Below are 9,903 nucleotides of genomic sequence, written 5' to 3' on the forward strand. Positions count from 1 at the left end.
AGAGAACTCTCTCATTCGGAGGCAAAGAGGCTTTGCTGAAAGCGGTGGCCCAAGCCATCCCAACTCATGCGATGGGCGTATTTAAATTCCCGAAGAAATTTTGCAAGGGAATCACCGATGCAATGTCGCAATATTGGTGGGGTGATGAGGAGGACCAACAAAGAATGCATTGGTTTGCATGATGGAAAAATATGTATTCCGAAGGAGAGAGGAGGTATGGGATTCCGGGATATTCATAGATTTAACTTGGCAATGTTGGCAAAGCAATGTTGGAGACTAATTGAGAACTTTGGTTCACTATGTGCACGAGTTCTGAGAGCCAGGTACTACCCTACAAGAGATATTCTGAATTGTCAACTAAAGAAGGGGTCGTCCTATGTGTGGCAAAGCATTTGGTCTGGAATTCAAACGATCAAGAAGGGTTACATTTGGAGAGTAGGCAATGAAGAAAAGATTAATATATGGGATGACTGTTGGATCCCGAACAGTGCCTCCAAAAAAGTTTTAACAGTAAGGGAGAACCAGTACTTACTAAAGTGAATGAGTTAATTGACCCAATCACGGGAGAATGGGGTGAGATGTTAATCCGCGAGAATTTCTGGCACATTGATGCTTAACGCGTACTACAAATCCCATTATTCCATGTGGAGACAAAGGACTGTGTTGCATGACATCTCACGAGGAGCGGCGTTTTCTCAGTATGTTCTGCCTATTATAAGCAATGAGAAGTGAATTATGATACAGATGACAGCGGTCTGGCCCGCTTCTCCATGGCGCCCCATCCAGTTTGGAAGAAGTTGTGGAGTTTGAGAGTACCAGCGAAAGTTAAAATTTATATCTGGAGATGCTTGCACAATGCCATCCAATGCCAGAGTACTCTTATGAACCGCCATGTTGGAAACTTGTCCCAATGCTCATACTGTACAGATGGTGCGGAGGACTTAGCACATATGATGTATAAGTGTGCAAGGGCGCAAGCAGTTTGGAAAGCTTTGGGAATCGCAACAGATATTAACTTTGCTTCATTGACTGATCGAGCAGGTTCAACAGTCTTGAAGTTCATTTTATGTGATGATTATTATCGGCGACAATATTCTGGATTGGTTGAGCTACCAGAGCTCATATCAACAGTGTTCTTATGGTGGCAAAGAAAACAGTTCGTGCGAGGGGAAGAAATATTGACTCGAGAACGAACAGCGCCGGCGGTGGTTGCCCTAGCGATTAATTATGTGCCCGGAGCACAAGCTAAATCTACACCCAAGATCAACAGGCGGCCGACGTTCCTAGCAGGACAACTTGTCCTTAATGTTGATGCTTCATTCACGGAAGGCAATTATGCAGGGTCTTGTGGTGCCATCATCTGTGATTACCGAGGATCTTTCATGTCGGCGTCCACGGCGAGATTAGAACATGTAGTTGATGTGTTCACGGCAGAAGCGGCAGCTCTGCTTGAAGGACTGAAGCTAGCAAGAGATACGGGATGCAATAACTTGGTGGTGCGATCGGATAATATCACGGTGGTGGATGCACTTAGATTCAATGAAGGTTATTCTATGATGGCAGCGCTGGTTCTTGATGAATGTCGTACTTATCTAGTAGATTTCGGAAGGTTTATTATTGAGCATTGTATTAGAGAGTCAATTTATGTAGCTCATGAGCTGGCTAGACGAGGACGTGCTAATAATCCATCTCGTTGGATTGATGCCCTGCCTAATTTCATTGTGAGTCTGCTGGTAGACGATATATCCATCCTTTGATTAAAAAGAACGGAGGAGTGACACTTACATTTTTTACATGGGATTTCCTTTAAGTAATGATGATTTCAAAAAGTAAATTTGATTTTTTTGTTGAGGGGAGCAAAGTAAATTTGATGGAGCGGAGCAAAGTTTCAGGAACCCTAGAAGTCCATCAGGCCCGACCGACAGCCCAATAGAAGAACATCGCATTCCCTGCCCTTTCCTTTTCGAAAAGCCTTTCTCTCTAGCCTGAAACCACCCGGTTCCCTTGCTAAAACCCTCCTCGGGCTCCGCGACGCCTCATCCACTGCCGTCTAAACCCCAACCCCTCCTGCCATTTCCCCCACCACAAGCAGCAACCCAGGCCAAGCCAAAGCAGAAGCTAGGCGGACGCGACGCGAGCTCGCCGCCGCCGCCAATGGCGCTCCTCCTCCGGCCGTCGCCTCCCCCACCCCATCTCCGCCTTCTTCTCCGCCGCCTCCTCTCCAGCGCCCCTACCCCCTCCCGTCTGCTCCCGGTCCCCTCCCCCTCTGCTCGACACCTCTTCAGACCCAGGTGCCTCCATGTCCGCTTCATGCTTCCTTCTACGCCTCTTGGCAAGGCAGATTTCTCTCGCTGGAGCGGCCTGGATGCTGATTTGCTGGTATTTTTTTGGCGCGTGTTTTTCCCTTCTAGGGTTGTGGCGGCGGTGGTCCCAGGGCGGAATGGGGTCGCGGTGAGGGCTTTCATGGCCTCCACGGCGGCATCCGATGCGATGCAGGAGAAGCGGGTGGCCGGCGAGTACACCGCAGCAAACGTCCAGGTGATTCTCTTGCACGACTTCTGTGGCTAAGGGGTTAAGTTGGACTTCGGGTGCAAGTGTTTGGAATATCTCAAATTTTATACGATGTGCGGATTATTCGGGAGTTTCATGGAGCACATAACGGCAGGAACAGAGTTAATCAGCTCCAAGCAGCTTTGCAATCCTATACATACGTTTTCATCATGTTTTTTCCCACCAGATTGCATGGGTTTGCACACAAATGTTACATTGCAGCTAATTTGTTAGGTAGCGGTGACACTGCACCCATTCAGTTGAGACAGTGATGCTGTGGAGCATTTTTGGGGGTCTTTTTCAGGGTTGATAACCCACTTAAGGCATCAAGTATTGTTTTGACGTAACGGTGTTTACCTTGAATAACATAAGAATTGCATATTTAATTTTACATCATGTACAATGGTTTATACTCGTTCTTGTTTTGGTGCATAATTGTGGATTTCATACTTACATCGTGATTTATGAACCTGAGCTGGGAAGGTTAAGAATATCCCTGTCTTAATTACTACAAGTAGGCTCTGTCTTCCTAATCTTCCCCTGACAATTTAGCAAATGCCATTATCAAGGCATTTAATTTTCCTAAGCCACTGTAGAATAGATAAACATTTATTATGTACTGTATATGAACTGTCAAGACACGTGGTTAGTTCATCAATCTGGTTAACTTTTAGTTAATGAAAAATATAAGATGTAAAGCTTGCTGATGTTTTTGTTGGAAAGAAAGAGAAAGATAACAATATACATTCACGCACAGATTCGTTATGTGTTTCTGCAGTGTGCCACTGTTAGCTATTATTTGTGAAGCCTGAATGAATTGTTTTTGTTGGCTTGATATTTATTTATACCAAATTTCTAACTTGCAGGTCTTAGAGGCATTGGACGGAGTTCGCAAAAGGCCTGGTATGTACATTGGCAGCACAGGACCACGTGGGTTGCATCATCTGGTAATCTCAACTGATTAAGCTTTCCTTTTTACCATGTTATTAGGTGTTCTACTTCGTTTCTTGCCTGATCATCATTTTGTTTGGTGTATTCTAGGTTGTTGAAATATTGGATAATGCTGTGGATGAAGCTCAAGCAGGCTATGCTACTGAGATTAATGTAGTCCTTCATGATGACAATTCAGTTAGTGTAACTGACAATGGCCGTGGGGTATGCAGTTTTCCTAAACCAAGGAAGACATACTGAATGCTCAATGCTTTTACAAATATTGTGAATAATGTGCCTGTTATGAATTTAGTTTCATGCTGCTATACTAGTTACTGTTATTAATTTAGTAGTCCTACTTGTTGGTAAATCAAACAGAAGTTTAGCAAATGTTAATGAAGCCTTTATATCATATTCACTCGTGAGTTTTGTTTTGCTGTTAGTACATATTTGACACACCAAGCAAAGTCATCAATGAAATAAACAAAAGAATGGCTGCATGCCAAGTCATCTGTGTAATCACACTTTCACACTGTTCTCTTTATAATGTATTCAAACTCTAATTAACCTGGATCCGTAACAGTGCAACTAACTGACTTCTCGGCCCAACAGGACTCCTCTTGACTACCAACTCTTAATCTTACTCCTACTGCTGGATTCTGCTGCACCGGCTAGCTTTTCCTGTGCGAATATGTTTGTGGCTTATGAGTTCCTTGTCTGATTTCCCCTCGAATTGCATGGACTATATTCTCCTGCCATTTCTTGGACTATTTCATGCCAGTGCTATCCTTTGACGATATCTTTTCCTGGGCACTCTCGGATGAACTTCCACATGCATGTTGCATATGTGACGCACTATTCTGTATGTGAAAAATAGTGCTTTAGCTGTGGTCCATGGAGGTCATAACACATACAACCATTCATAGATCTAACACAGTCAACCAGTCAAGTAGGACGGTGGGAAGGGTCTGATTGGCCTGTTTCTCTTCAATAGCAGTTCGTTCCATCACTGCTGCTACATGGCTGACAGATGTTAGTTAACACATGGAGAAGGTCCTAGCAGTTGTTTGCTTATAGTAGCTATGACCCGTAGGTGGTCACATCCTACTGGGATACTTCACTTGCACACCTGCTTTTATTGCCTAGTTGAGTGCACTGATTTTTTGGTAGCACTGTGTGTGTGTCTTTGTATTGTTATGAAAAGCTCTGCCTGTTAGAATGTCCACAAGTAATAGTAATACACAAGATCACAGGACTAGACTGAATGTTCTGTATAACCCTCGTCTTTAAACAGAGTCGGTTCAACATTCATAGTCTAGAAAAAGGGGTTATCTTACAGAGTTACAGTTATGCAGTCTATGCCCAATTTGATGTAGTTCTGCTAATTGAACATCTCTGTTACCATTTTGCTTCTTAAAACTTTGTGTTTCTTTCTTGAAAGTTGAGATTTACATAGCACCAGTTTTTGAGTAACCTACATGCAACCTTCTGTTCCGATTACTTTATGAATTATCTTCTCCTTTCTTAGATAAAATTACTGCTAAATCCTGGATATACTGCAGATCCCTACAGATATACACCCGCAGACGAAGAAATCATGCGTGGAGACTGTCTTAACGGTATGGTTAAAGCTTTATTTGTTTGACAGGGCTGTATATTGCAATGTCAACCATCCTGACCCAAATCCCAGTAAATTTTACTTATTTATTAAGATTATATTCTGGGAATGAAGATGACTTATGGGTACCTCTACGGTCATTTAGTTTTTAGGACTACCATACCGGGAGGCTTGTGTGCTGTTACTATACTTGCATGCCTGTATTTATAGAGATGCTACAATACACTTATATTATCATTTGCATCATATGCTTGTCCATAAGGCAACACTAAAGTTTTCTTTTGGGTGGTCAACGACATGCCTAAATGTTCAACAGCTTCCATCTTCTGTCTTGTAAAGATTTTCTTTTGATTATGCAGCTAATGCATGCTGGTGGCAAATTTGGAGGCTCAACGAGTAGCTACAGCGTTGCTGGAGGGCTGCATGGTGTTGGCCTATCAGTTGTTAATGCGTTGTCAGAGGTTCTTGCTTTCACCTTTATTGAATATGAACCATAGATGCTTTAAAGAAAGAGTATCGATCGTAGATCTTACGCGAAAATTGCAATTTTCTCTACACAAAATCACGATCCATTGGGTGGAAGTTAAATTCTATCTACGTCAAACTAATCCTCTCAAGCCTTCCATGGGTTATAATAATAAATGTGGTAGTTATGCTTTTTCATATACTCCCTCCGTTCCTTTATATAAGGTGTATTTGTTTTTCGATAAAATTCCACAATGTAAGGTGCATTTGTTCTAATTCCTCCTAATTCCTTTCTTAGCCCTGTAGAAAAAAAGGAAATTATATCTTTGCTTATTGCATGCATCTCTCCTTGTGGCAAAAAAGGAAAGTATTGCTCTCTCGATTGCGTCTATCTCTTTATTTCCTGGACTAATTGATTTACTTACCACTAACCAACGATTTGCCAAGGGTAATTTTGTCCTCAGTTGTCTATAAATTTGTGCCTTGGTTACCGTGCCGCAAATAATACACCTTACATAAAGGAGTGTTATTTTTCCTATGAATACTATCATTCCGTGGACCAAGTCTAATAATGATTCTACCCCCAGAGTCCAGACAATACACAATCAGTAAATTTCAGACATGCCCTTTAGAGATCTCCTTTAGGGCTTGTCTGGGTAGGTTGAAATCACTCCCAGGAAAATAAACCTTAATGAGATTTTTTGTGAGCACATGGGATCACCATGCAAAATGAACTCTTTGAGGGCAATGATGCCTGTATTTGCTTGGTACATTAGTATATATGCCAATAAATCTGTCCAGGACGAGCAAGCTCCATTCGTAATGATGATGCATGTTGGAATAGGAGAGAAGTGACAGTTTGATCCAAAATGCAGTCAGAGGGTCGAATAAAAGCACAGCCACCATGCCATACCATGTATGGTTCTAGTCGAAAAACATCACCAACATGGCGAACTTGTTGCTCTAGGGAGGGGTCAGCAACCATTTGACGTACGGCGACGACACACATAGAAGACAAGGGGTTGATGTGCGCTGCACCAAGACAATTGTGCTTGTGGCGGCAGCAACTGGGCGGTGAAGCTTTCACCTTGTCGCCGTTTAAGCTCCACCACCCTGCCCTTGCAGTGTCAACTCTCCCCTTCAAGCCCTTCTTCATCGAATTAGACCGACCACATCTTTCGAGATTTGCGTCAATGTATCTGGATGTTGACCTGCTGTGACCGGACAATTACTCTTTCTCTAGAAACGCAAGTGCACAGCGGACGGTTAAGGCATGCTGATAATGTCAAGGAGGTCGGGGTAGACCAAACTTGACATGGGAGGAGTCCGTAAAGAGATATCTGAAGTACTGGAATATCAGTAAAGATTTGACCATGGACAGGGGTGCATGGAAGTTAGCTGTCCACGTGCCTGAACTGACTTGGTTTCGATATCTTATGGGTTTCAACTCTAGCCTACCCCAACTTGTTTGGGACTGAAAGGCTTTGTTGTTGTTGTTGTTGCTCATTAATTAGCTTGTTTGTGAAAAGGAGCGGTGTACATACATAGTAACATAGTTACTTGATTACCATGAACTAAAATTATAGTAGTAGTATGAACTACCTATATTTCAGTTTAAGAATAGGATGAGAGCCTGAACCATGACCATAGAAATCTCTATCACAGTGATAACGTGTTTTGGATATACTACTTGTACATATTTCTGCAATTGATGTGCAATTAATTGTCATTTTCGCGATATTACTATGTCAGGCACTAGAAGTTACAGTTTGCCGTGATGGGAAGGAATATCGACAACGCTATTCTCGTGGAAAACCACTTACAACGCTAAGTAGTACCACACTGCCTGATGAATCAAGTCGTCAAGGTTCATGTATCAGATTTTGGCCTGACAAAGAAAGTATGCATCTATTTTTCCGGAAAAGTTTTCTGATCTAAACATTACTAGTTATGTTATGTTGTGTTGCCGGAATGCTCAGTTTTTTTTCTTTGATGTAGTATTTACAACTGCAATTGAGTTTGACCTCAGCACGATCTCTAGTCGCATCCGGGAACTTGCATTTTTAAATCCTAAGGTATGATAGTCCTTCAACTAGAAACATTGATCTGTTCTGTAGTTGGTTGTTAGTTCCAGAGATTGCACATGATTATGATTATTTCCTTCGCTTGTTTATTACCTGACTGATTAATGAATACTGATTGCTCTGTCAGGCTAACATACCTTTGTTATCAGATTATTGAAGTTAGTGTGTCAGCAAGAATAGAAAGAAGCTTCTATTGATATTTTATTCATTAATAAGGATATGATTCGCTTCCGATTTTTATTCAGTCAAGACACTCATACTATATATTACTTCCTTCGTCCCAAAATGTAAGATCATTTTTGACAGTATGATACATTTTGGGACGGAGGGAGTATGGGCCTTCTGTGCTAAGGAAGCATTCTGCCTCATAAAATCATTTGTTGGAGACATGAGGATATACTTTGTGAAGACAGCATCAGCTAATTGTGGATATCAATGGTGCTGTTCCACTACTGCTGGTGATACCCCAAGCAACAGAGAGAAAAAATGAAAGATTTGTTCCAATGGGAATTTTGAGTTAAATTTTGACCAACTGCTCAAACCAAATGCTTTTTGCACACCTCGGTGCATATTATGTTTACAATTCTCTCTACATATCTTTCATGCATTAAAGTGCATTCATATTTTTGTTCGTTTTACTTGTATCATTGGTTGATTTTTAGCTAGATCCTTATGTGTCCTTTTCAAATTGCAATTAGGTAGCTTGGTTTCGTATGTCATTATTTATGCCCGTTATTATTAGTTTTTTTATTTATTTTTTATTTGCTTTGCATGCACAATTTCCATGTGATATTTGTTATGCTTAAAGGTAGACCTTTGGTTGATTTCTCATGTTCTGTACTTCTCTCAATGCCAGCTGACAATAACACTGACAAAGGAAGAACAGGATGCACAGGTTCAACACAATGAATACTGTTATGCTGGTGGCCTGGTTGAATATGTTGCCTGGTTGAATACTGACAAGGTTTGTCTCCCACAGCATCTAGAGCTATATGTTTCATGCTGTCTCAGTTTGTCTAGGGTTTCCAGATATACAAAGTCATGCATATATGCTATTTCATGTACTCTAGCCACATTACTGCCTACAGTTTGCAGTTGGCCTAGCTAATCTTTCCTGAGTGACTTATGAAAATTAAGGGCCAGATTTATTCCTTTCTCTTGCTATTAACAGGTAACTAAAAAAGCAATACGTGAACCTACTAACCTGCTTTACATAACACTGACTCTGACAGCCATTTATTAACTCTACTCCTTGTCCCATCCAATATTATGTTGCCCAGCTTTGCTCCTGTCCTGTTGCTAATTTAGAAACTATGCTATAGATATCGGGCTCCTTATCCCATCCAAAATTGAGCGTACGCCTACACTGAGCGGAGGCCTACCGCTTCGCTTTTGGGGTAAGCGTTGAAAAAAGCGCTCAGGCGCCTAGGGTTAGACACAGGAGAGCAAGGTGAGAGTAACAGAGGAGAGCAAGGCGAACTTGCACTGCCAGATGTGGCGCTTTCTTCCCTGACTTCATCACCCATCTTCTTCCCTGACCTAGCGCCGCTGGATCTCAAGCTCCCCTTCCCTGCCTCGCCGCCAGTCCTTCCCCCTCTTCCTCGATATCGGGCTCCTCCTCTTCTAGGCTGGAGTCTGGTGGCTTCTCTTCCCCGACCTCGCAACTGTCAGCTTTCTTCCCCTTCCCTGACCTCTAGCTCCTCCCCGTCTCTCCTTCCCGACATGTTTGCGATTTTAGGCTTAATACATGCTTTACATGCTCTGAAAATTGTTTTTTGGGTGCCCCTGTTCCTGCCCGTACGACGTCCATGCAGAACGCTTAAGCGCGCCTAGACGCGGTTTAAGCTGTCGTTGCACTAAGCGGAAGCACAATGCTCGCTTAGTGCCTAGCGCTTAAAAAACCCTTGTCTATAGTTTGTGAAAGAACTGTAGTGGGTTGAATTAGACCAGTTGTGCATAGACTGAACTGATCTGTGCCTTCTCTTACTGGAGTTTTAGAAAATAAACGGTCGTTTTTGTGGTTAGTTTCTCCTATCACACACTTTTCTTTGATAATGTCACGCCTGCAGATCAACCTGCAGCGGACTAACCAGTGCAATTGCAGCTAGCCACTTGCAACGACCAGGTCACCGTGGGGCCCAGCGGCCAAATGTATGCGTGTGTGTTAAGCCAAGTGTTGGCGTGCGTGTGAAGCCAGCGGTGGCTTACTTGTAACCGAACGACTGGTTGGAGAAGGCATCGAAACAGTGAATGAAT

General features: G+C 42.5%; 1 protein-coding gene across 1 annotated transcript in view; it reads left to right on the forward strand.

Moving 5' to 3' along the window:
* Positions 1–2,035: 2,035 nt before the first annotated feature.
* LOC119267956 (DNA gyrase subunit B, chloroplastic/mitochondrial-like) overlaps positions 2,036–9,903 on the forward strand; it is a 23,364-nt gene continuing 15,496 nt past the window's right edge. Inside the window, exons 1-9 of the mRNA XM_037549424.1 lie at positions 2,036–2,291; positions 2,412–2,538; positions 3,417–3,497; positions 3,592–3,705; positions 5,043–5,099; positions 5,458–5,559; positions 7,316–7,463; positions 7,562–7,638; positions 8,504–8,611. Of these exons, the coding sequence (XP_037405321.1) occupies positions 2,155–2,291; positions 2,412–2,538; positions 3,417–3,497; positions 3,592–3,705; positions 5,043–5,099; positions 5,458–5,559; positions 7,316–7,463; positions 7,562–7,638; positions 8,504–8,611 (951 nt within the window). The 5' untranslated portion in view covers positions 2,036–2,154. The remainder of the gene's footprint in view (positions 2,292–2,411; positions 2,539–3,416; positions 3,498–3,591; positions 3,706–5,042; positions 5,100–5,457; positions 5,560–7,315; positions 7,464–7,561; positions 7,639–8,503; positions 8,612–9,903) is intronic.

This window comes from Triticum dicoccoides, chromosome 3A, assembly GCF_002162155.2.
Source record: "Triticum dicoccoides isolate Atlit2015 ecotype Zavitan chromosome 3A, WEW_v2.0, whole genome shotgun sequence".
In the NCBI taxonomy this organism is placed as follows: Eukaryota; Viridiplantae; Streptophyta; class Magnoliopsida; order Poales; family Poaceae; genus Triticum; species Triticum dicoccoides.